This window comes from Pseudorasbora parva, chromosome 19 (genome assembly GCF_024679245.1).
Source record: "Pseudorasbora parva isolate DD20220531a chromosome 19, ASM2467924v1, whole genome shotgun sequence".
NCBI lineage: Eukaryota > Metazoa > Chordata > Actinopteri > Cypriniformes > Gobionidae > Pseudorasbora > Pseudorasbora parva.
The window spans coordinates 20,004,359-20,030,958 of NC_090190.1; the positions used below are offsets into that span (position 1 = coordinate 20,004,359).

At 39.6% G+C, this 26,600-nt stretch overlaps 1 protein-coding gene and 1 long non-coding RNA gene across 11 annotated transcripts in view; one reads left to right on the forward strand and one right to left on the reverse strand.

The window, feature by feature from the left end:
* Window positions 1-268: 268 nt before the first annotated feature.
* Window positions 269-26,600, forward strand: part of rims2b (regulating synaptic membrane exocytosis 2b) — a 241,805-nt gene continuing 215,473 nt past the window's right edge. For 2 of the 8 annotated variants that reach the window (XM_067426684.1, XM_067426683.1), the window contains exons 1-2: window positions 273-613; window positions 1,155-1,333. In XM_067426684.1, coding sequence (XP_067282785.1) covers window positions 1,173-1,333 — 161 coding nt within the window. In that variant the 5' untranslated portion in view covers window positions 273-613; window positions 1,155-1,172. Of the gene's footprint in view, window positions 614-1,154; window positions 1,334-26,600 lie in introns of all 8 variants that reach the window. The other 6 variants (XM_067426685.1, XM_067426686.1, XM_067426681.1 and 3 more) reach the window with 5 other exon arrangements.
* On the reverse strand, window positions 10,272-13,457 carry LOC137048491 (uncharacterized). 3 transcript variants are annotated; one of them, XR_010899423.1, is made up of 5 exons: window positions 13,258-13,457; window positions 12,045-12,137; window positions 11,858-11,973; window positions 11,628-11,722; window positions 10,272-10,642 (listed from the first exon to the last, which is right to left on the reverse strand). It is a non-coding gene; the product is annotated as an uncharacterized lncRNA (long non-coding RNA). The 3 variants fall into 3 exon arrangements; XR_010899422.1 differs by lacking the exon at window positions 13,258-13,457 and adding an exon at window positions 12,562-13,120; XR_010899424.1 differs by lacking the exon at window positions 13,258-13,457 and adding an exon at window positions 12,558-13,120 and having other exon boundaries at window positions 12,045-12,132.

The following is a 26,600-nucleotide window of genomic DNA, read 5'->3' on the forward strand; positions in this document are numbered from 1 at the left end:
TTTTATTTTATTTTTATTTTTTATTTTTTATTTTTTTACCAAAGGTTGGGCTTGTCCATATTTGACCCAAACCTGAAACAACCCATTTTTTACATTGTGGTCTTCCAAGAACACATGAATAATTTGATGCAGTTAAGTAAGTTATAGATATTAACATTCTTCTTAAAGAGGTATTTAAAAAAACGAACAGAAAGAGTATTTAATCCATTACTATCTGAGACATAATTCATAAAAAAAATGATGACTAGTCACCATAGCCCACATCCTATCGCGCCTCCTGTCAATGAATGTATGAATGTGTCCGGGCGCGCGCACTTCCGCTGCCCCCGCCCGCGAGACTGGACCATCTGATCTTCATCCTACGTAAGACCGTTGCTCCGCCTCGCTCGCCTATCAGACCGTTTCCCCTACCGCATCCATTTTTGTGCATTCAAGAAATCTCTTGGAGTTAGCAGCAGCAACCAGGAGGGATTCGCGGGAAAGGTTGCGAGCGAGGACGCCGATAACCGCAATAAGGGAACGCGCACCCTGCCATTGGACGATGCGCGAGAGCTCTCCATTCGCAGCAGCAGCCATGGGTTAGACTGCATTCACCATGATTGCGAAATAAAAGGCAAGCACTCGTTTTCTCTCCAGACACATTCGACAAGCATGCTTGGGATGCCCTCGGCTCCTGGAAACCGGCATGTAACTCGAGAAGCCCCGAGGGTTTTACACCTTATTCTCAGAAGATGCTTGTTTTTATGAGCCAGCGTGACAAGCTACATTGTGAACCGTAGTACACGCGTTCCCCATGCTGTCACGGGGTTAGACTGTTTATCGTTAATAATGTTCTAAATGTACCACATCTACCCTGCACATACACTGGCTGTGTGTGATGGTATCATAGATGAACCAATGTGTTAAAACATACCGCAGGTCATAATGGAATTTTAAATATAGGCTACTACACACTCTTAAAAATAACTGTTCACTGAAAGGTTTTTTGGGGTACTAAAATGGTTCTACTGTGGCATCACTGTCATTTTTAAGAGCCAGATCAATACTGTTATGTATCTCATAAACACAGACAGTCTATAGTAAGAGCACATGTGTAGGCTGCGCTGCATGGGTTCTCTGCAGATGTATTTAATGTTCATCCGTTGCTCTTTCAGGAGCAGCTCCGCCTGAAAATGTCAGCTCGGGGGGCCCCGGCCGCATCCCCTGCGGCTCCTGCTCCTGCTCCGCCGGACATGCCGGACCTCAGCCACCTCACCGAGGAGGAGAGGAAGATCATCCTCTCGGTCATGGACCGACAGAAGAAAGAGGAGGAGAAAGAGCAGTCCATGCTGAAGTAAGCAAGCTGATAGTGTTCAGCGCCCTTAATAGGGGGCGAGAGGGGCTTACACTCTTATACATACTGGTTCTGTATTGGCAAATGGTTCCATGGAGAACCTTTTAACATTGCATTCCACAAAAGGTTCTTAACAGTGGAAAAGTGTTATTTGAATGTTCTTCAGCCTGTAACATGGTCTCTCCTCAGAACTGTTCACGAAAGGTTTAGGGAACCAAAAACGCTTCTACTTTGGCGTCCCCTTTTGGAAACCTTGTACTTTAAAGAGTGTATGCGGGCTCGCAGTGCTGCAGTCACGGACTCGTGGTCGTGGATGATAGCTGTATTTGTCTCTTTAAAACGCTCCCTGTCATTTTCAGCATGACTGTCTCCTGAAATGTAATACGTCTGCTTACGTAGACTGTCAATATTAGGCTATTGTTGAGAGGGGCCCGGACAAAATACCCGGGTTAACCATCAGAGAGGTCGATGTCACGCGCCTCAGAGGTTTCCGTCCCTCGCGCCGTGTGTGCATGTAGTATTTTGTCTCAGTTACGGTCATTCTGTGAGGCTCTGGTGGGTTGGGTTAGCTCTGGGCGCCATCTTCGCTAAAAATCCCATCAGCTGCCGTTTACCAGAGATTACTACACGTTTTAATGCGTGCTGTCGAATAGGTCAGACGTTAAACATTAACGCCACAGGTATATTTGCGCGAATGCGGTTGCCATGGAAGCTCCGCGCGGTGATTTCAGCACCACGTCGCTGTCCACTCGCGCTCGCAGTGCGGGTATCTGTTTTCTCCCGAGTCGATGCACGTATGGAGCGCGGTGTGTGCTGACGGAAAGCTCAGCCTTTCTCTCTGTGCTTGTGTTTGCTTGACATGCTGTATTAATCGCAAGGGTGCACCTGTTAGTTGGTAGTTGGTGGGTAGTTGACATGATGTCAAGCAGTGACAGTGAGGTCCTGCAGTGTAACATGCAATACTTCCTCTACTTCTGTTTGTTATAGTATGTGCACAAATTAGAAAACCATGAGCTTCCGTGAGATTATTCGAATCTGACCTTTTGGGGTCAACATAGTCAAACATATGCCTAATTAATGCAGAATAGTGCAGGATCTGATTTGCTTCATGACATAAATATGTTTATTTGATCATTTCCAGGCTTAAATGGACCTTTATTTTATATAATTTGATATAATACACTTATTGTGTACATATATGTTTTTACATTGTACTTACATTTCGAATTTTTACCTGCATGTAATTGAACCTGTAAACAATTTCTTTAGTTACATTTTTAATTACGCTTTTGACACTTCTTTTACACCTAAACCTACCCTTAAAATAACTGTTCACGGAATGGTTCTTTGGGGTACTAAAATGGTTCTTCTGTGGCATCACTATCATTTGTAAGAACCAGATCAATACTGTTATGTATCTCATAAACACAGACAGTCTATAGTAAGAGCACGTGTGTAGGCTGCGCTGCATGGGTTCTCTGCAGATGTTTTTAATGTTCATCCGTGGCTCTTTCAGGAGCAGCTCCGCCTGAAAATGTCAGCTTCCTGAAAATATATGTTCGCACCCATCCCACCACACCTGTCCCTAACTTTACCCGTATTCCACCTCGATATCAGCAAAAGTGCATGCACTTACAATATACAATATGAACACAATAAGTACATTGTACTTATTTTTTGATGTAAGTGCATAGCTAAGGCAACCTAATATAAAGTGGGAATCTTTAATATGTGACTATTGATCTTACAAATTAAGATCTGCACTATTTCTAGGTTACTAATCAAACAAATATAAGCATATTTTTGACTATGCTGAATTCAAAAAGTCAGATGCTTCCAATGAACCTCAAAGTTCTTAATTCATGATGGATTAAACATTTGCATTCAAATGCTATTTGTGTTGTTCTATTCCATTTTCATTTCAAACTGCATTAACAGCATGACAATTTGAGTGAAAAATTGGCATGAATTGGTACATTTCTTAGTATTTAATTCACACTTTTGTCTTAATTCATGCACTTGAGTTTGTATGAAACCTGATGATCATGCTTTCAGCATGATTTGAGAAGGATCCAAAAGAGCATCTTGTGCTTCAGTGGAATCATGCACATCTGAACTTCTGTACAAATATGATCATCAATTACTCATAACTTGGATTATGCTACGTTACAGTCATCTTCTATTTCTGTATAAGCACTGCTGGACTTTGCTTTATAGAGACAAAGTGAATTGATGCATGATTTTATTCATATTTCAGCTAGTGTGTTGCTCAAGGCCCAAAGGCACTGGAAAGAATGTGAAATATTTATATTTATACTATCCTATAATTAAGCATCTGTTTATCTAGCAGTTTATCTTTTTATCTTTATTTATCTTGCAGTCTGGTTCTGCATCTTCCCATTAAGATGTGCTCTTAGATGGGGTCGGCTCTCTGTTTAGAGAGAGGGGGGGGGGGGAGAGGGAGAGGGAGAGAGAGAGAGAGAGAGTAGATATTATTTACTGGCGTGGCCCACTTGGCTCTAAGTTCCAAGGCTGGAGTGAACCCAGTGAACTTCCGATTCTGTGCCAGCGTACCCGCTCAGGTCTGTTTGTAGGCCACCTGACCACCATCAGAGCCAAACAGCGTGAGCTCCAGCTGCAGTACGCCTCTGCCATGTGCCTGCTTTTCAATAGAAATCTGAGCGTATTCTGTTATGAACTAACCTCACCTCCCATGCTTAAAGGCCCATTCACACCAAGGACAATAACTATGAAGATAACGATAAATATATAGTTCTTAAAATTGTTGTCAATATTACAGAATAGCAGAGTTAATACCACCGCTATAATGATAATGGCACAAAGAAACAATATCATTGGAATCACTTTCAATAAAAACGCTGACAGCCAATCAGAATCTATCCTGCTGTAATGAGCTCGAGCATTTAAAGCGGCAGACTAGCACATGCTTAGATTGAACAGAATGATATCGTCGCATTATAGTTAGCGCTCTTAGTGTGAACGGGCCTTAAGTCGTGTATTATCACCTGATTTAAAGTGAACTTTTTGGTTAGTGGCATGTTTTGATGCCTCAATAGTGTTTATAACACTTTTGTGGTGGCAGATCACATACAGTTAGCCAGTTTCTGATAAGCCATATAATTGGACGTTAAATGTTCTGTAAAATGTCAGCATGTCTGAATTATGGCTGAAAGGGCAACTTTATTTTTTATTTATTTTTTGTTTAAAAATATTTTGATTAATAGTGACAGTAAAGACATTTATAATGTTAAACCATTTTGGTTAACACTTTACTTAAAGGGATAGTTTAGCCAAAAATGAAAATTCTGTCATTTACTCACCCTCAAGTTGTTCCAAGCCTGTATAAATGTATTTGTTCTGCTGTACACAAAGGAAGATATTTAGAAAAATCAAAGCAGATTTTTTTTTGATTCGCCCCATTGACTACCATATTATTATTGTTTCTTCCTACCATGATAGTCAATGGGAAGCTATATTTGTTGTGTTACCAACATTCTTCCAAATATCTTCATTTGTGTACAGCAGAACAAAGAACTGTATACAGACTTGAAACAACTTGAGGGTGAGTAAATGACAGAATTTCCATTTTTGGCTAAACTATCCCTTTAAGTAAAGTGTTACCAAAATGGTACATGATGACAGAATTTTCATTTTTGGATGAACTATCCCTTTAAAGCTTTTATGTATAATGCATTATAATATTGTAATGCACCTTATAATGCATTCTATGGTCTCATTAATAATTGTAACCACAATTATAATATAGTATAATACACTTTATAATGCATTAACCCACAATAAACAACCAATTTTAGATGTGAAAAAGAATATGTGACTATTAGAATGCATTTTAACTTTGGTTATAATAACTTATGAAAAGATATAATACATTATATCATACATTATGAATATCTTTATACTGCATTATACATTAAGGCTTTAAGCAAAGTGGTTCCAAGATTTCAAATAAATTTCACATTTCTATTTCACATAAATGCTGTACTTTTGAAGCTTCAGTCACACTTTTCAATAAGGTAGTTAACATTAGTAAGTGCAATAGTTCAAATGAACTAACCATGAACAACTCATCTGTTCAGCATTAGTTAATCCAGTTAATTGTTAGTCAATTAGTTAATTGTTAGCTTTAGTTAATACAAATACAGCTGTTCATGGTTTGCTCATGTTAGTTCACTTTGTTGAATGTTGAAATTAACATTAACAAAGATAAATAAATGCTTTATAGTTCATTATTAGTTCATGTTAACTAATATAGTTACTAATGAACCTTATTGTAAACTGTTACCGAAGCTTTTATTTAAGAATCCTGAAAAAAGTTAACTGTTTTCAACATTGATAATAATAATAAACGTTTCAGCATTTCAGCATTTCAATTCATAAATTACATTTTAAAACATAATAGAAACAGCAGCATATAAATCTGTAATGTTTGAGATTTTTCTATGTGAGCGCAGATTCTTCAACTCCAACTGATCCGTTAACACTGTTGTTGTGTAGGACACTGATAGCTTTAAAAAAATCAATGCTTTCACTGCCTGACTCGACCACATGAAAGTAACACTATAGCATGAGGAATAAAAACAATACATTTTAGAACAAGCATTTTGGTCACATTTCAACTGTCCAATTATTCTACAATACTAATTGCTAAGCACTGTACTGTACTCCTCTCTTATTAATGGTGCTTAAAAATAATATGCCTTTTGTTGCTCATACTTTAAGTTAGAATTATGTGACTACATCTCTCAAATTAAAAATCATTAGGAATCATTCATGTTGTAAAACATTATATGAACATCTGTTTTATTCTTCCATTTGGAGACTTTAAATGAACACAATCTCTTTCTATGGCTGTATTGGCACCTGGCATGAACTTGTTTAACTGACACAGTTTTGTAAGGCCTGTGGCACTGGAGATCTCACAGTCACGGTCAGATGTCAATCTCTCTGATCTGGGTTGGATACTGTGGCTTAATCTGATCGCTGCGTTATTAATTAGTAGTCTGTGTAGTTCACCAATGTCTTTCTCGCTAATGTGTAATTAAGTGTCATGGATTTAAAATCCAAGAAAAAACTATTAAGAAGAGCTTTTTAGTTTTCCCAAGGGGTATATGACAGGTTGAGTCCAGTGGGCAGTTATTTGTGTCTTTTAGTGTGTATGCTACTCCGAAAATACAGCTTAAATCGATGGTAGTTTTATAGTATTCAGATTTAAAGGGGTCATAAATTAAGAAATAAAATGTCCTTGATTTTAACATGTCCCTATCATACCCCCGGCATAATGTGATGCCAGGCACGATGCAAGTGTTTTTTTGCTAGTTTTAGACTAATGCAGTTATCATTTTCATGTCTAGCGCCACGTTGTTTAAATAATCATTGTACTCACGCCCATCTGTTCGTCCATGGGCGTGCTGGTCTGAAAACAAGGTGTGTTGGGGGTTGGTATTTGGAGGCAACTGAAAGCAACTGGGCCATTGACTGGCAAAATCTGGTCTAAAGCAGAGGCTGACAAAGTACACAACTTCATCACATGAGTAAAAGTAAAAGTACTTCTGGTCAAATTACTCCGTTACAAGTGAAAGTTGTAAAAGTAAACAGTTCCTTTTTTAATGTCAACACATTATTTTATTATTGTTGTATAAATGCAGACTATACCATCATGATTTAAGCCAGTCAGTGATGCTCCATCCGACATACTAGCATACAACCACCAATACTTGTAGAAATGTTACAAAGCTCTTTACAAAGCGGCTGCCATTTCAAGGCCGAATGCACGGACCCTATATTCTGATAAACATCTGATATTCTCCCAACTTTTTACTATTCTCTTTCTCCCAGAAGTTTACGTTTTTAAAAACGTTAGAGACATCCATCAAGTGTATGCCAGGTAAACTAATCTTTAATCTTTTCAGAAAACTGAAACATACTTTCTAAATATGGCCATGGGTACACACACTGTGTTGAGGAACCGTATTCTTCCATTTTGCTAAACTGATCAGTGTTCAAAAAATGTTGGGAAACTTCACGTGACCCTACAAGAGCGATTACTGATAGGCTGTCTGCAAAAACAAAACAAAACAAAAACCTTTAAAGAACAAAGAAAAAAAATTATCCACTGACTTTAAAAGCTGCTACAGAAACAACTTTCGACTTTGAGGACCTTGATAGAAATGTAGTGGAGTAAAAAGTAGGATATTTGTCTTTCAAATGTAGTGAAGTTAAAGTCATAAATTTCCAGAAATAATAATACTCAAGTTAAGTACAGATACTTAAAAATTGTACTTAAGTACAGTACTCAAGTAAATTTACTTTGTTACTGTCCACCTCTGGTCTAAAGGCAAAAGTGCAGTATTTCTTGTGTTATTTAAAGGATGCGTTAGTAATATGTTCATACAGGCGGGTGCACAACGAATGTACACTCAGCTTATTACACACACAGGGATGCGCTGCAGCACACAAACATTTTTAAATATGAAAAATAAAAGGATTTCTCTCTGGAGAAGAGTTCAGTCTTTCCACTGGCAAATTCCTCCATGTAATTACTTTTAATAGGAGATGAGACTTTAGATGAGACTTTGGTTTATTGCACGTTCCGTCCAAAACACACCCATGACTCATTTAGAGACTAGGTACAACCCTTTTGGATCATGAGCCTGGTATGCCAACCACATTTTCCGTCATAGCATAAGTGGATTTGGACACCCCCTAAGTGCACCTGTGCCATAAGCTTTAGATCATGCGCTCAGATAATAGGGCCCATAAGAGGTCAGTGAACTATTAACATATCCTGTAAGTTTGTATTGTTATAGTCCAAAAAAACGACTTGTTTCGGATTTTGTCACATTACGCCAGAGTGCGACGGAAAACCGCCTCTGCAGAAGATCAGTGCCTACTTCTACATCTTTGCCTCTTTAGCCACGCCCACTAATTTATGTATGTGATGTAGTCGGGGTGGGCGATATACCGGTAGACATTATTAACCGGTAGAAATTTTGGACTATTGTCATTATGCTCTACGCTTACATGACGTTGCTGTGTGGCGCAGTCAGGAAAGCTTGTCATTCGCATGCGTTTTTTTGCCATGCGGTTTAAAAACAGGTGTTTTTAAACCACTCAAGCGCAATTAGCAGCGAAAGAGAATTTGTTTAAATATATGCGTGCGCTATGTGAGACGTGCGCACATGAAGCTGCTTATGAAGCACATGAGAGCTGAACTGAGTGCTTTTTGCTGCCTAATTGGGCTTATACAGTTAAATAAAATTGCCTCATTGTGTCAAAGTGACCATGTATTTACAAGTAAACATTCATTTATGTCTTAAAGGGATAGTTCACCCACAAATTTAAATTGTGATATCATTTACTCACCCTCAAGCTGTTCTAAATCTGTATGGTGTATAAAGTGTATAAACCTGTATGGTGTATACCTTACTTAGTGTACCGTTATGTTTTTATTACTTTAGAATGAGCTATTTCTATCTCCATACACCGCGGGTCCCCTTGTAGTAAAATCGCCATTTTGCGTCTCCATGTTTCTACAGTAGCCCTAAACGGACAAACTGTTCTACAGAGCGCTAGTCACTCTCTGTCTCTCCGACGACAACATTTTTGTCCTGTGTGTTTGGCCCACATAGCTTCTTTATGTGCTCCGAAAGAGAATGGTGAGCGGTATTTGATTGCAATTCACAACCTCACCACTAGATGCCACTAAAATTCACACTCTGCACATTTAAAGCAAAAAATAACTATTGTGATGTAGATAGTTATCGTGAAATAAAATAAATCATATCATGATGATTCTGGTCATGCCTACATGATAATGTAGCAGAGATGGGGACTCGAGTTTGAGACTCGTACTTGAGTGCGACTTAAGTCGCACACACAGTGACTTCAGACTCGACTTGAGACTCATCCTTGAAAGACTTCAGACTCGACTCTGACTCGAGCTGCGGGACTCGTGAACAATGTTTATTTTAAGTAGGGCAGTCAAAATGAACGCGCTAATAACGCGTTAACACAAATTTATTTTAACGGCACTAATTTTATTAACACAGTGGACATTTTCTGTTTGATCTGTGGCCCATAGTTGAAGAAATTGAGATCAGCCATAGATGTAGGCTAGTAATGCAGCAGCAGAAAACATTAAGAGGGGAAGAAAAGGGTTAACAATAACATTACTCTGAAATAGGGCTGCACGTTTTCAAGTTTTTCATTAACCGTTAACGGAGGCTCTTAGCGGTTAATACTCGGTTAACCATACACTGTAAAAAAAAAAAGTTGAGTTAACTTAAAAAAATAAAGCAACCAGCTGCAAAGCATTTTTGAGTTTACTCAACTTCAGTGGTTGAAGTTATGCCAAATCATTTTTGAAAGTTCACTAAACTTATTTGATTAAGTTAATTATACTTTACTCAGTAAGTCCATCTAACTACCAGTCCAACTCAAAGAAACAAGTTAGCCCAACTTCAGAGGTCTTGAAGTTCAGTAAACTCAAAAATGCTTTGCAGCTGGTTGCTTTATTTTTTTAAGTTAACTCAACTTTGTACTTTTTGTAAGTTGGTTCAACTTTGAAACCAAAAAGTTGGTTCAACTTTTTCAACTTACCAGTCCAACTCAAAGAAACAAGTTAGCACAACTTCAGAGGTCTTGGAGTTCAGTAAACTCAAAAATGCTTTGCAGCTGGTTGCTTTATTTTTTTAAGTTAACTCAACGTTGTACTTTTTGTAAGTTGGTTCAACTTTCTTCAAATATCTAACCCAGAAACTTGTGTACCCACCACATTAAGAATCCAAATGCAGCCAGAACAAACCACACTGAAAATACAACACAATACAAAATACATTGCCATCATTACAGAAATTTTTTATTGACAATTCTGCAAAACAGCATTTTCTGTCTCCAATAGGTACATTAGAAGGTGATGAACTTCTACTCCACTCTTCAATATTTATAAACAAAAAAAGATTATGCACTAAATTAGAGTACAAATTGAAATAAATAAATAAATAAATGCTCAACCTTATGATTATCCATAAAGACTGCAGCAATTTTTTTAAGGACCAGACTCTTGCTGAGCACTGGGGGTCAAGAACATTAAACACTTTTGAAAAAAATATTTAGTAACAATTGCAGCAAAGGTATTGCACATTACCTAGTCCAATCTGCTCTTAGTACTACAGAGAGGCACCTTATATTTGGGTTTGAGTGGATGGTGGCATCATTTCCAAAGATGGTTAAGATCCTCATCTTCTCCCTTTATCCTGGCTCTATGTCCTGCAATAGAAATAAGCATAAAATTAGGGATTTTCCAGTGGACCACAGTGTGTTCAGTGTGTTCCTAAACATGCTCATGTAACTTTATTTGAAAAGTAAAGGTGGCCCTGATTATAAAGGGTTAGTTCCTCACAAAATGAAAATTAGCCCATGATTTAATCACCCTCAAGCCATCCTAGGTGTATATAACTTTCTTTGTGTCAGAGTTATATCAGAGTTATATATTAAAAAGCGCATTTTTACCTACCCATCCATCAGCTATTCTATCCATCATATAACTGCCCCACACACAAGCGCATGTTGACTTGCATACCGTTGGAAGCTAGATATTTTAGTCTATACAGTTTTAAGTATGGATATTTTTCTTACACAAACACGCTACTTCGCTTGAATGAATGAATGAATGATACACTTTTATGATGGATAGATGCACTTTTATGGACTTCAAAACAGAAACCACCATTCAATGCCATTATAAAGCTTTGAAGAGCCATGATATTTTTTATTTAACTCTGCGTATATGAAGAATGTCCTATACACCTAGAATGACTTCAGGGTGAACAAACCATGGGCTAATTTTCATTTTTAGTTGAACTAACCTTTTAAGCTTGTTCAAATTCAGCCATTGAACTAAAACTGATAAACATAATATATTTCCCAAGCCCAAACACTGCCACACCTGAACCTGTGCTGTTAGAAGCCATTTCAGCATTGATGTAATTCCAATGCTGATTCAACAATAACTTGTTGAATTTGTGCTCTCAGATGAAATCAAACTGATCACTGAGAAAGATTCAAATATGATTTTTCAATTTAGTATTTTTTACCATGACTTTGTACCCTGCTTTCGTCTCTTTACTCTGCCTTTTGGCTGACAGAGAGCAAATGATACGTTTGTATACCTAAAAGGACCTGATAAACAGGTGAACAGGTGAAGTATTTCAGGCATGAGTGTATATGCTGATGATGACACACATCATCTTACCAGGCAAGTCTTCAGGATGTTTCCAAACTTTTCTCTTATAAACAAAGGTCCCTCTGAAAGTTGTGGCCTTTCTTTGAGCAAGTACAATGGAGTGACTGAAAGACAGAAAAAACAAATATGGAACAAGTTATATCCAAGTTATATCCTAAGAGAGGCATGGGACTTAGCTTGACAGAGAGATGACACCATTCAACCTTTAATCAAACATATATCACATGCTAAACAATTACCTGATGTTCATGTTGGTCTAGTAAGAACTTCTTCTCATCTCCATTCTCTGTACAACTAGATGTGTGTTCATCCAATGAAGGGAAAATGTGCTCTCCTGTAATACTCAGCACAGACCCTGAAAAAAAAACTTTGTTAAAACAGTAATTAAGTGTACACTTCATTTAGATCTAAAAATAATAAACTCACCTGATCTTTCAAAAGGTCACATTTTTTGCACATCTGCCAGATTTTTGTCAATGCATCACTGATGTTTGATGTTGGTGCTTTTTTTTTTCTTTTCTAAACAGGACAAATACAAAAACAAACGCAAAAGCAGTTACAGTATGTTAATTTATCATGTAGCATTACAGAAATGGAATAATAAAAAGATATTACAACCCAATGCATAGTCTTCACTGTATTAATTAAATATAAATGTATTTATAAAGATACAAAAGAGCATTAACGTTAAGTGATGTTGTCTTGTTGTTTGAGTAACAATATATACACAAGACGGCAGGTACTTAGATTGCTTTCACTTTAAGAGCTAAAGCACATATCAAATACATCCTACTAAAACATCTTGGATTCACTAAATTATTTATGTTCAATTAAGACATAACCTACTGTGTTTAAGGTAATACTACCCACTGTGAGCTTTTTGACAAAATTGGGTATATGTTTCACTATCAAATTGCAATAAACACAAAAGATTAGCACTTACATGCTGTCTTTAACATTTTTAACATCATGCACGTCCTTCTTATTCTTTTCTCGTTCAAGCATGTTTCCTCACACTTGTCTAAGTTGTCAATAACGTTGAAGCTGTAACTTTTGGCGCGCGTTAATCAAAACAAAACGGTGTGCATGCGTCTTGCGGAAGAACATTGTAGTCGGAGCTACTTCTCTCTGTTTATGTCTATGAGGACGAGTCACGCCGAAAGTATTGTGCTACTCCGCATCGACGCCGACTGAGCTAAAATAGTCCCAAAATAAACATGTATTATAGGTGTAGCGTAATGATTCAAAATAAGACAAAAACACGGTTTAAAAAATGGATTCATAAAGTACTTGCTCATTGTATCTATTTCGTCAATTTTGAACATAAAAAAAGTTTATTACAAAGTGAAGCTTTAAATAGACGTTACTGTGCTACGTGTACAATCTCTAGCAAAATAGGCCTACATTTTATATAGTCTCCATTAAAAATATAGTCCATCCAGCCATACTCTAGCTGTATATGTTGATATATACCTTCAAATGTTAACAGATTGCTAACAGGATCACCGAACATAACAGATAACAAACAAAATAACTAATCACCACATGCTTTAATATGAGTTTAGTCTTTTAACATTTAACAAACAAGGTGTGCCATATATGTAGCTTAAATTATTCATAAAGCTTAAAGAAAACTTACCTCAACCAGATGAAATCCAGTCTCTTCCAAAGCTTGGTTGAAGGAGGAAACCCCGTGCAAGATACAGCGCTGACATTCTGCGCATGCGCGATGACGGGAAGTTATGAATAAATTAAAACATTACGTTTTCTCAACTTACTTGTTTGTGTTCAGTGGACGACATATTAGTAAACTTGCAGTGAAATCGTCCTTATAAGTAAACTCAACGTCAAAAATTTGTCCACTCAACTTAAAATCTGAAACTGAGTCAACAATTTGCAAGTTGGATTTTTTACAGTGTAGTGCGCGTCACGGTTATTATTTTTAGTTTATTAATTTGACGACCGCCATCTCTGTAGTGATAGAGAGAGCCTATAGAGAGAAATGCACATCATGGATTACATAATCAGAGAGTAGCCGGTTTCTTTTTGTTTTAAATTGTTAAAAGACATTTCAAGCTTAAGATCCTATTTCATGTCTGTGAGGCCTGCGCTGAGTTTCGTTAAATTAGGATGAGATGCGCTCCAGTTCACGAGCAATGCAAGTGCAACGCCTCTCTAATGATTCCTGAGTGTTGGCTGTTGAGATGGGACTATAAAGCCTAGTTCAGACTGCACGATTTTCAAACTCGTCGGGTCACAGCTCTATTCACACTGCATGACTATCTGGGGTATCATTCAGTCACTGCTGTGTTCACACTGCACGATGGTTTGACGACAGAGGAGTTCACACTGCATGACTGAACAAGGAAGAATCGCCGACAACTCTCTCTCTCTCCCGTGCGCAAACTACGTTTCCCAAACACGTGCGATGTGACAAGTAAACAACGCGAGATCACACGTGCGTCAGACCGGAGTTCTCGCGCGAGACTTGGAATTGTTATTAAAAATGATAAACTGCACAAAGTTTGCTTCAAATTGTATGTGTGCTGATTTGTGGAGAAAAAGAAAAAAGATTATGGCGGAAGAAATTGTTGGAGAGACAGAGCTGGGAGCCAGGATTTTGTTCTGCAAAGACAGTTTGAGGTAAATAAATAATTATTTAATGTGCTGCTGCTGTGGCTGGATGTGCAAATGTTTGGCCTTTGTTTCTGTTTCATAGAATTGTAAATATATCTATTAAAATACTGAAATTCTGCTTTATAACTCCTCCCTGAACCTCTTGCTGCCCTGTATCTCACGCTCTCATTGGCTGTCGGTGTAATTTTCAGTCAGAACGCTGTTCACACAGCAGGAGTTTGAATCGCCGACAGGTCCAGATATTTAGCATGCCAAATATCTCACCGGCGTCGGCGACTCGTCGGCGATTCTCTCTGATCGCGTCTTTGATCATTCATACTGCGTGATTGTCACTCGCGTGCACGAGCACCGATTTGCCTGTGATCTCGGGCATTTGTCGGCGATTTCACAAAACCTGTCGGCGACTCAAAATCGGGGCAAAAATCGGGCAGTGTGAACTAGGCTTAAGTCGCACTTCTTTCATAGTTTGGCTGGTCCTGCGACTTATAGTGAGGTGCGACATATCAAATTTAATTCATACAAGAATAAACATATAGCTGCGAAAGAGGGCTCTATGCTGCTCCTGTAGCCTACCCTTGAAAAAGAAAATAACTGAAAACAGAAAAAAAAGCTTGTGACCGAGCGTTCGTGCAGTGTTCGCCTAAAATACTTTGTCATAAAAAAACAATAAACGACAGCCGTCTGAACATTCCTTCCTTTATTCTCTGTCACATGTAAATCACCAACCTGAAAAACCCCAAAACCCGCGACACTCCAGTACCAAACAACAAGTGCGCATGCTCCAACCTATCTACGGCAAGCCCCGAGGGGAAAAATACATTGCACACATACATAATGAGCGCCAGTGCGTACCAAAGTCTGTTACACTCTTAACTGAAATATTAACTTAAAGACAACAACTTAGAAAGACTGAACACAAACAAAATGCCTCCCATAAAGAAAATCCAATTCTGCAAATTACAAACTGCATGTAGTAACATATGCAGCCGAGAACGATTCACACAGCGTTTGACTGAGCCTCTCCCGGCAGAGTTCAAGCATCTGTGGACTCGTTTACTTCAGCTCTGGCCATCTTGCTTTCAGTCCGCAATAAGCTTTTTTTTTCTTTCTTCATTACAGTTAAAGTAACTTCTGCTTTTCGCTAGTCCCTCACAAGTTTCTAACTTTCTTTCTTCTGCTCCGTTATGCACAGCGAGGACACGAGCGGATGCGCGCCTGCGCACGCGGCCCCCGCTCTGCTTCTGCCCTAAGGCGATTATTAATGGTAATTATTTATAGTCCAGTGCGACTTATAGGCCTATATGTTATTTTCCTCTTCATGACACATTTTTTGACTGATGCGACTTATACTCCGGAGCGACTTATAGCCTGAAAAATACGGTAAGCACTGCATTGCAATACTTGCATTTTGCCCCGTCACTCTCAATTTTAAAGTGCTCCTACACTATACTTTTCTTTGACCGCTTCATGTTAGAAAACTGGTCATGACCTCTTGTGGATATTACAAATGTCTGGGAGCGCTCTGGCGGTCTCTAGTGGTGCAAAAATATATTACAACTAAATTCAAAGCACGCCATTGACGCCACTTAACCGACCAAAAAGGTTTTACTCGGTTACGCCATTTTTAACAGTTAATCGGTTAATCGGTTAACCATGGACACCCGTACTCTGAAACAAGTGCAGTTATAGCCTACATAAGATACAATATTTTCTACTTAACTTTCATTAGACTCCAGATCGAAAAGTGCGTTTTTTCACTGAGCACATTCTCTGTCATCCGAGCGTGATGCACTGAAGCTCACTCTCTCTCATGTCTGAAGTAAATCATTAACACCATCACCGCTTACAGTACATGTGTTTTATTGAACTAAATACATTAAATCGGCTAAAATGAATACGCAAGTTAGTTTTCTGAACAAGAGCGCTCCCGAGTCAGTGTTACTCACACTATTCGCGTGAATCGCAGCACAGTTCGGCGCACAGTGGGGAAACGCGCAGCTCTTATAGAGGCCACGCTATATTCCTACTCGTGGAATATGGACCTCCTCCAAATATGTTGTGGTGCTGGTGCTCTCACAGGTCCGCATTATCATTATAATTCTGGAACAGACAAGGGAGTACTTTTTCTTCAGAACCTAAATTTTTGGTCTGTACTGTTTAGGGTACTGTGCGTTTATGCTAAGGCAAAATGCAGATATTATCTTAAAGGTAAAGCATTCTTGGTGTTTTTGTCATGTTGCAATACCCTGTTTACAGTTATATAACAAAATCAAAGCTGATACGGTATGTTAATAGAGATAGGTGTCAAAATAACACATTACATGCTTTGAATTCCTTATATAGCTTTGCAGTGTTCTACACGGCCTGGATGGGTCGCCGTACATGATGCAACACTTAAGAGACTTATTATAATAAAGAGTCTTGAGATTTGACTTGGACTCGAGCCCAGAGACTTGAGACTTGACTTGGACTCGAGGCCAGAGACTTGAGACTTAACTTGGACTCTAGCTCAGAGACTTGAGACTTGACTTGGACTCAAGCCCAGAGACTTGAGACTTAACTTGGACTCTAGCTCAGAGACTTGAGACTTGACTTGGACTCTAGCTCAGAGACTTGAGACTTGACTTGGACTCTAGCTCAGAGACTTGAGACTTGACTTGGACTCTAGCTTAGAGACTTGTGAGCATCTCTGTAATGTAGTAGTAAATATGAGACAAACGCAGGGTTACTCCAGAAACAAAACGATAGAGATGCCTCTAAAGATTACTAGACGTTTTGCCAAGTTGTGAAAAGAAAAAACACAGTCTTTGCATTGCCATCCTTGTGATCTTAACACATTGTGATCCTAAGAAAGCGTGGATGAACTTTATTTTTAATGAAGTTCAAGTCTGATCAAATCAGTAAGACACTGTTCGGTTGTTTGCTTTATTTTGTCTCTGATTTGTTTTTAATTAGTGGACATTTACTTCCAATTCTGGAAGAGAGGACAGAAAGTAGCTTATTATATTTTTGATGTAAAATCTTGATAACATGTGGACATCAGAGAACATTATATAAATAGTAATGGAAAGGTGGAGTTTATAACCTTTTTACATTATATTGAATGTACATTGAAACAAAACAAAAAAATCTCTCTGTTCATGTTGTACAGTTCAGAGTTCACATTCAGAGTAATCTGTTGCAATTGCACGCATAAAATTAGGAAATAAAAGTTAAAAATAGTTAAAGATGTTGAGCAATCTGTTGACTGTCTGCTCCGTCCAGCTGTTTTTGAATGTAGTTTTGCACAATATCAGTGGCTGATTTTGAAATGTATTTTGGCAGAGCATTCTAAAAGCGCAGCACAAACGGTCATCTGAGGTGACACTGTGCTTTCTAGCAGATACGTTCATATCTTGTGCACGCACTCCTGAGTATTAAGTGCTAAGAGTGATGATCTATGGAAAAGCGAGGCTTCTTATAAAGATTAGAGAGTTTTTGCAAAGTCATTCAAGTACTGGTTAAGTATTCATCAACTAAGTGCAGGGCCACTGCAACATGTTAGAGTTTGTATCTTCATCCCTGTGTGTCTGATTTGATAGTAGTACTTAAATCTCCACACATGCTCTGCTTTAAGAGGCGTCTGGTGAGTTCTTCCTAAAGAGAATGGAACCGGTCTGATAAACCTCTGATGGTGGAAACACTCTTATACCTTGTTGAAAACAGATGTTAGTGCATTTAAGTTTAGAAATGCCCTTATTGACAGCCATTTCAAATAAGATTTAAAGGTGAGGTGCTTCATTTATAAATCTTAAAAGTTCTAGTTTAATGTGCAGAGTCAGCTCTAAGCCATTTTATAAGTTGACCTAAGTGCAAAGAAGTGACTTTAAAAGTTTGTTTGCTTGTTTGACCATTCTGGCATGCCAGATTTGGGCTGTACCCGTCGAGTGAGTTTGGAAGTATAATTGCGTAACTGAATTGTTTTGAACGTGCACTTGTTGTGTACATCAAATCTTACAATTATTTTTATTGCAGCTATAATAGTTTAAAAAAAAGCCACTTAAATGAACTTAAAGAGAGTACACTTTATGACTTAAGTGCACTTTGTAATGTCAAAATAAAAACTTTTACTTAATTACATGTTAACGGACAACTCTGGGGAATTTTTAAGTTTATCTTGATCGTTATACGTTTGTGAGTACAGTCTATAGAAAAAAAAACGAACCGGATTGGTCCTTGGAACACGAAGCTATTACAGTTAATGCCCAGAGCCCCCACTCATAACGTAATGGGGCATAACGTATAGGGTGTCTTTGTGCCTCTTAACAGACACAAAATGCAATTAAAAATGTCTGTCCAACATGAACAGATCCCTTACATGACAACGAGATGCGTTTAGCCCCTTAGCCATTGTTTAAATTCACCTAAATAGTGTTTTAGATGGCTAGCTGCTCGCGCTGAAGTCCCGTAGGAACTCCGTTGTAGCCAGTGCAACTGTCTCCAAACCATACAACATTGCTGGTCTCACTACTGTCCTGTACACCTTTCCTTTCATTCTTGCTGGTACACTTTTATCACACAACAGAGCTGACACTTTTCTCCATCCATTCCAACCTGCCTGCACACGCTTCTTCACCTCTTTTCCACACTCCCCATTGCTCTGGACTGTTGACCCTAAGTACTTAAAATCCTGCACCTTCTTTACTTCTTCCCCCTGTAACCTCACTGTTCCACTTGTTTCCCTCTCATTCGCACACATGTATTCTGTCTTGCTGCGACTAACCTTCATTCCTCTCCTCTCCAGAGCAAACCACCACCTCTCTAGACTTTCCTCCACTTGCTCCCAACTCTCACTACAGATCACAATGTCAACCGCAAACATCATAGTCCATGGAGATTCCTGTCTGACCTCATCTGTCAGCCTGTCCATCACAACCGCAAACAAGAAGGGGCTCAGAGCCGATCCTTGATGCAGTCCCACCTTCACCGTGAAGTCCTCTGTCTCATCTACTGCACACCTTACCACTGTCCTACTGCTCTCATACATATCCTGCACCACTCTAAAATACTTCTCTGCCTCTCCAGACCTCCTCATACAATACCACAGCTCCTCTCTTGGCACTCTATAGCTTCCACAACTCTGCACATCTCCCTTGTTCTTAAAAATCGGCACCAAAACACTTCTCCTCCATTCCTCTGGAATCCTCTCACTCTCTAAGACCTTGTTGAACAACCTAGTTAAAAACTCTACTGCCATCTCTCCTAGACACTTCCATACCTCCACTGGTATGTCATCAAGACCAACTGCCTTTCTTCTCTTTATCCTCTTTAAAGCTCTCCTAACTTCACCCTTGCTAATACTTTCTACTTCCTGGTCAACAGTATTTGCCTCTACAACTCTTCTCTCCCTGTCATTTTCCTCATTCATCAGTTCTTCAAAGTACTCCTTCCATCTTTCCCTCACCCTCCTGTCACCTGTCAAAACATTTCCATCTCTATCTTTAATCACTCTAACCTGCTGCACATCCTTTCCATCTCTACCCCTCTGCCTCGCCAACCGATACACATCCCTCTCACCTTCCTTACTATCTAACCTTGCATACATGTTCTCATAAGCTTTCTGTTTGGCCTTTGCCACCTCTATCTTAACCTCGCGCTGCATCACCCTATAATCCTGTCTACTTTCCTCTGTCCTCTCACTGTCCCACTTCTTCCTAGCTAACTTCTTCCTCTGGATACTCTCCTGGACTTCCTCATTCCACAACCAAGTCTCCTTGTCTTCTTTCCTACTTCCAGATGACACACCTAGCACCGTCCTACCCATCTCCCTGATCACTTTGGCTGTAGTAGTCATCTGGAAGCCCCTCCTGACCACCTAAAGCTTGCCTCAACTCCTCCCTGAAAACCTCACAGCACTCTTCCTTTTCCAAATTCCACCACTTTGTCTTCTGCTCTGCCTTTACTCTCTTCATCTTCTTCACCACCAGAGTCATTTTACACACCACCATCCTATGCTGTCTAGCTACAATCTCACCTACCACTACTTTACAATTGCTAATTCCCATCAGATTACAGCATCTACATAAGATATAGTCCACTTGTGTGCTCCTGCCACCACTCTTATATGTCACCCTGTGTTCCTGCCTCTTCTGAAAGTATGTGTATCACCACAGCCATCTCCATACTTTTAGCAAAGTCTTCCAACCTCTGTCCTTCTGGGTTCCTTTCCTGAAGACCAAACCTGCCCATCACTTCCTCCTCCCCACTATTCCCTTCCCCAACATGTCCATTCAAATCTGCCCCTATCACTACTCTCTCACCTCTAGGAACAGTCTGCATAACTTCCTCCAACTCGCTCCAGAATCTGTCTTTCTCATCTTGCTTACAACCTACTTGTGGAGCATAGGCACTAACAACATTCAACATCACACCTTCAATATCCAGCTTCAGACTCATCAACATATCTGACACTCTCTTTACCTCCAGAACATTCTTCACAAACTCCTCCTTCAGGATCACTCCAATTCCATTTTTCCTTCTGTCCACACCATTATAAAACAGTTTAAACCCTGCTCCAATGCTACTAGCCTTGCTCCCTTTCCACCTGACCTCCTGGACACACAGAATATCAACTTTCCTCATCTGCATCATATCTACTAGCTCTCTGCCTTTACCTGTCATTGTACCAACATTCAAAGTCCCTACTTTCAGTCCTTAACTCTTGCCTTTCCTCTTCTCTTTCTGCCTACGGATATGTTTTCCTTGACTAACAGTAGCCCAATTTCCACCAGTGCCCTGTAGGTCAACAGCACTGATGGCGGTTGTTGTTAACCCGGGACCCAACCGATCCGGTATGGAAGTCATATTCATGATTCGCATAATGGATTTGAAAAAAAAATTACCTTGTCAGTACCTGGATGTGAGACCAACTGGGAAAACTAGGTAGCTGCTGGTAGATGTGTTAGTGAGGCCAGCAGGGGGCGATCACCCTGTGGTCTGTGTGGGTCCTAACGCCCCAGTATAGTGATGGGGACAATGTACTGTCAAAGAGCACCGTCCTTTGGATGAGACATTAAACCGAGGTCCCGACTCTGTGTGGGCGTTAAAAATCCCAGGATGTCCTTCGATAAAGAGTAGGGGTGTAACCCCAGCATCCTGGCCAAATTTGCCCATTGGCCTCTGTCCATCATGGCCTCCTAATAATTCACATATACTGATTGGCTTAATCACTCGGTCTCCTCTCCACCAATCAGCTGGTGTGTGGTGGGCATTCTGGTGCAATATGGCTGCCGTCGCATCATCCAAGTAGATGCTGCACACTGGTGGTGGTTGAGGAGATTCCCCCTTCTATATGTAAAGCGCTTTGAGTGCCTAGAAAAACGCTATATAAATGTAACAAATTAATTAATTATTAATTATAGTCTGGCCTGGTCTGGTAATGTTAATGTTGCTGGGTTAGTGCCAGGTAGGGCCACTAATGAAATGAATTACTGGAAACCACCTGTCACTTCTGTGCCCTTGGGTAAGGCAATTTTCCACAGGATGCTCCAGGGGGAGAGTCCCAACAATTAGCACACACTAATTTGCTTTGGAAAAACATGTATGCAAAATGACAATTAAAGCTGTCTATCTAAAAGTACTAAATTCAGACTTCATTTAACGTCTGAGTTGGGATTTGATTGAACTTGTCTGTATGTCGTTGTAATTGTATCATGTCACATAATGCACAAAGACAAATTTAAGAAGAAAAAAAGTATTTTGGTATGTGTTATGATAGCACACTGTGAGTGAGGCGTTTAATTGAACTTAATTGAAGTCATTCAGTCCCTCTGTGATTGGCTGCCTGGTCAGATACGCTTAGTCATTTATTGAAAAGGGATAGTTCACTCAAAAATTAAAATTTGGTCATCATTTACTCAACCTCAAGTTGTTGCAAACCAGTCTGAATTTCTTTCTTCTGCTAAACACAACAGAAGATATTTTAGAAGAATGTTGGTAACAAAAAAGTTGACTTCTATTGACTTCCATAGCATTTCCCCCCTGTTAAAATTGAACATTTTTGTATACTGAATAGCAACTGAATATCAACATTGGATTTGGTTTCCCCTTCGAATTCTGAAAACATATTAGTTGAACAAATAATGCTGGTATCGGTTTTGGAATTTGCCCCATTTAAAGTTGAATTCTATGAAGTGCCAAAAGTGATGTCCGGCCTTTGAAAGTTACATTGTATACAAAATGTTTAACATATTTTGTTAGCATATTGCGCAGTTCTGCTTGTGTGTACAACTCATTTTTTAATCTGGAACGTGATTTTGTGGGTTTTAGTGAAATGGCCAAGAGGAAGGAAATGTCCTCTGCAACAAAAGAGGATATTATCAAAATGACTAAATCTGGTCAACTGCCTTTGGATATTGCTTGTTTTTCTGGATTTGAGCGATCACAATGTCCACTGAAATACTGCAAAGCACAATGAGACTGTTCAGAATGTAAAGCACTGGGCATATAGAAAAAAAGCTGGTGAAAGTTTTCACAAGAGATTGAAAACCACCTCAGTGGTTGTACGCTTCAAAATAATGTCCAAAGTCTTGGGTGAGACACGCAACTGTGAGGAACCTCCAGCTTCATCTTACACTGCAAGGCGAGTATGGAGGATCTGTCAGAAGATCCAATGTGTAATTTTGAACACAATAACAATCCTAAACACACAATGCACAATGTTACAGTGGCGCAAGTGTACTTGATCTCTGCATCAAAGCCGTACTGTATTAGGACTTAGTGTCGGGCATTTGGAATGGCCAGTGCTGATTGGATAATCACAGGTTGTAATCTCTTTACTTGCTCTGAGGCACAGTGTTTAGCTGGCCAAACGTACACTGGGATTTCCACAGAGGACTCACTGCTCTTTGACCATAAAATATTTCCATATTAAAGCCTGGGGATTTCCTCAACCCCCCCTTACACCCCCCACCCCACCCCCATGATGCCATAAACTCATTTCTGTGACATATGAGACCTCAGCCTCAAGTAATCAGTCTTATGTCAGACCTGTTGTGTAACGGGATTAACACTTATAGTAACCTATGCTTATTTGCACTGCCTTCAAAAAGTTGATGTACAAGTATGCTACATTTTACACAGGCTATAGTATATGCAACATATATTTATATATATAGTATAAGCACACAGTAAATGCAGCTTAAAGGGTTCTGTTGTTAGTGTCATGTTATGGAGTCCAGTTATGATCTTTAAAAAAATGTTGTTTTCACTTTTTATGTTATGTGTAAAATATCTTTTGTCAGTCCAAAATAATGTCTGTGGTTGCCAAAATATTACTGTAAAAAAACAGTAGCATCATTTTGGGTTTCAAGAATTTCTTTACATTTACAGTAAAAACTATAATGTTAAAGGAGTATAATGTTAATAACTATAATGTTAATTTTTCAATAAAAAATGGTCATAATTTAGAAATAAGAGGCATTTTTCCTACGCTGGCTTGAATGCTAAGTTTTAAGGGGCGTGTCTGCTGTGACACTTGAAATGGTACGCGTATTCGTACTGAGCGGTTTACGGGGCAAGTTCCAATGGAATCTGTATGTCCTATGTGAGCAGGGAACACGTATGTATATATATATATATATATATATATATATATATATATATATTAGGGATGCAACAATACAGTTAGTCCACGATTCAATACATACCTCGGTTTTTAACCACGGTTTTCCGGTTCGGTTCGGTTTTTTTGCTATTCTATTCTTAGGCGGCAGTAACAGTAAAAGGTTAAAGGTCCCGTTCTTTGCATGTTTACGAAGCTTTGATTATGTTTACAGTGTGCAATATAACATGAGTTCATGTTTCGTGTGTAAAAAAACAGTATTTTTCACACAATTTACTTATCTGTACACCGCTGTTTTCTCTGTCCTAAAAACGGCCTGATGATTTCCTTGTTCTATGAAGTTTCTTCTTCAGAAACACGTAACGAGTTCTGATTGGGCCAGCGCTTCCCGTGTTGTGATTGGACAGCAGCTTAGCGCACTTTGCCCGGAAAGGTCCCGCCTCTTACCATAACGGGGAGATGCAAGCGCTGAATGTGCGCTCTTCTCCACGTGGAGAGCAACAAGACCACGCCCCCTATTTTGCATGTTCTTGTGGGCGGAGGGTTAGTCAACAAATGGTTCTAGTGACGTCATTCAAGCAAGGAAGTGCAGGGGTGTAGTCCAAACCGGCTGTTCGCTGTAGGCTTTGAAAGGGAACTTCTGTTAAATAAAACATCTCACTTGGCATTGAAATTTGAGCTTTATAATTTTACAGGTATTATTTATGCTCCAACAGCAACATTTCACACTAACTAAAGTTTGAAAGATGGAATCGCGAAGAACGGGACCTTTTTTAATGCAATATTCTTTCTTTATTTTACTAAATAGACTTGAAAACCATTACTTAAAATGAAATCTTTACTTAAAAAAAACCCTTGTACACATTCCGAGTGTATTAGGCTATATAATATAAAATAAATATATATATAAAGATTTACAGTGACAACTCAGAGATGTAACAGTAGAATTTAAGTATAAAATTGAATAAATAAATGTATGTTAAAATTAAAACTACATAGTCTTCAATATACAACATTGATAAAAACCTACTGTATTAAAGGTCTTTTATTTTATTTTATTAACATCATTTTAGAGGTGAGTTATCCCTTTAAGGACATGCGTTCACTAGGCTGCGCTGCTGTCAATTGAAGACCTGCTCGCATCTCATATAGATGCACGAGATTTTATTTTCACTTTAGACATAACAGACTGTGTTTATATGTTAACCCTGTGTGTATTTGACAGTATTAGCGCAGCAAGACTGTCCAGTAATTACGTGTGTTTGACAGACGTTTAGTGCGCGCGCTCAATGCAAAACAGTGCATGCATGTAAATAAAATGTTTAACCGGCAAGGCTTTAAAACGTGGGTAAACACTGCCTAACTTTGGTGCATGATTGGATATTTGCTTATATCAGCACGTAGACTCACAGGCACATTCAAAAATAGCCGAAATAAACTGAGAAATATTTCAAACTGAGAAAAATGGAAATAATTAATTAAATACAAAACCGAAAAACCCGCAATTCAACAGCGCGTATTGAACCGTGAAGGCTGTATTATATTGAGTATTGTGGCATCCCTAATATATATATATATATATATATATATATATATATATATATATATATATATATATATGCTGCACAATTTTTTTTTCATTAGACAGGAAATCGTCTCAGTTACGTATGTAACCCTCGTTCCCTGAAGTAGGGAACGGAGACGTACGGCGGACTTAGACCGACGAATGGGGATCACTTCTGGGAGCCCCTATCAGCTTCGAGATTTTGATGCTTTGCATATCGCACCCCACCCCTTGCGCGGGTATAAAGCGGAAGCGATCACCACGCACCATTGTTTTTCACTGATGAGCCGAACCGAGGCTCGAACTGCAGTGATGGTACAGCAACCGTGGCGATGGGACGTACGTCTCCGTTCCCTCCTTCAGGGAACGAGGATTACATATGTAACCGAGACGTTCCCTTTCAGTCAGTCATGTTCGACGTACATCGGACTTAGACCGACGAATGGGGATCCCTATGGAAAACGCCACAGTTACTACCACTTCCAGCACCCTGCCGGAGTCCCTCGGACCCTGTCTCAGCGGGCGGGGAATTTCCTGCAGGGAGAGCCCTACTGCTATCCCACAAGACCCAAACAGTGGACTATTGGATAACGCTGGGAAAGCGTGCCCCTGGAGGCCGCTGCGGAAGCCACACTCCCCCGAAGGTGATAACGTGTGGAAATTAAACGTGTGGACTGGCCGTGGGCAGTGCCACATACGGGAGTCCCAGGGGTGGCCCCGGCCCTGATGGGCAGGGGACAGTCACCGCACTGAGATGGCAGAGTGGGCTCTGCCAAGGGAAAGACACAGGCTCGCCGTACCGTGGAGAATACACATATAGCCCTGCCCGCAGCTCAACAAATATCTGTCAGCGAGGTGCCACGAGCTAGCGCCCAGGAAGAGGCTACACCCCTGGTGGAGTGGGCCCTAATCCTGAGCGGGCAGGGCACGTCTTGAGACTCATACGCCACGACGATGGCATCCACTATCCAGTGGGCCATCCTCTGCTTGGAGACAGCCTTTCCCTTCTGCTGTCCTCCGTAACAGACGAAGAGCTGCTCTGTGGTCCTAAAGCTTTGCGTTCTGTCCACATACGTCCGAAGTGCTCGGACAGGACAGAGAAAAGGTAGGAATGGGCCAAGGAGGTGCTGTCGCAAGGAGCACTAGTTCCCGGAACCATTTCAACAGGACCTGCTCCTTG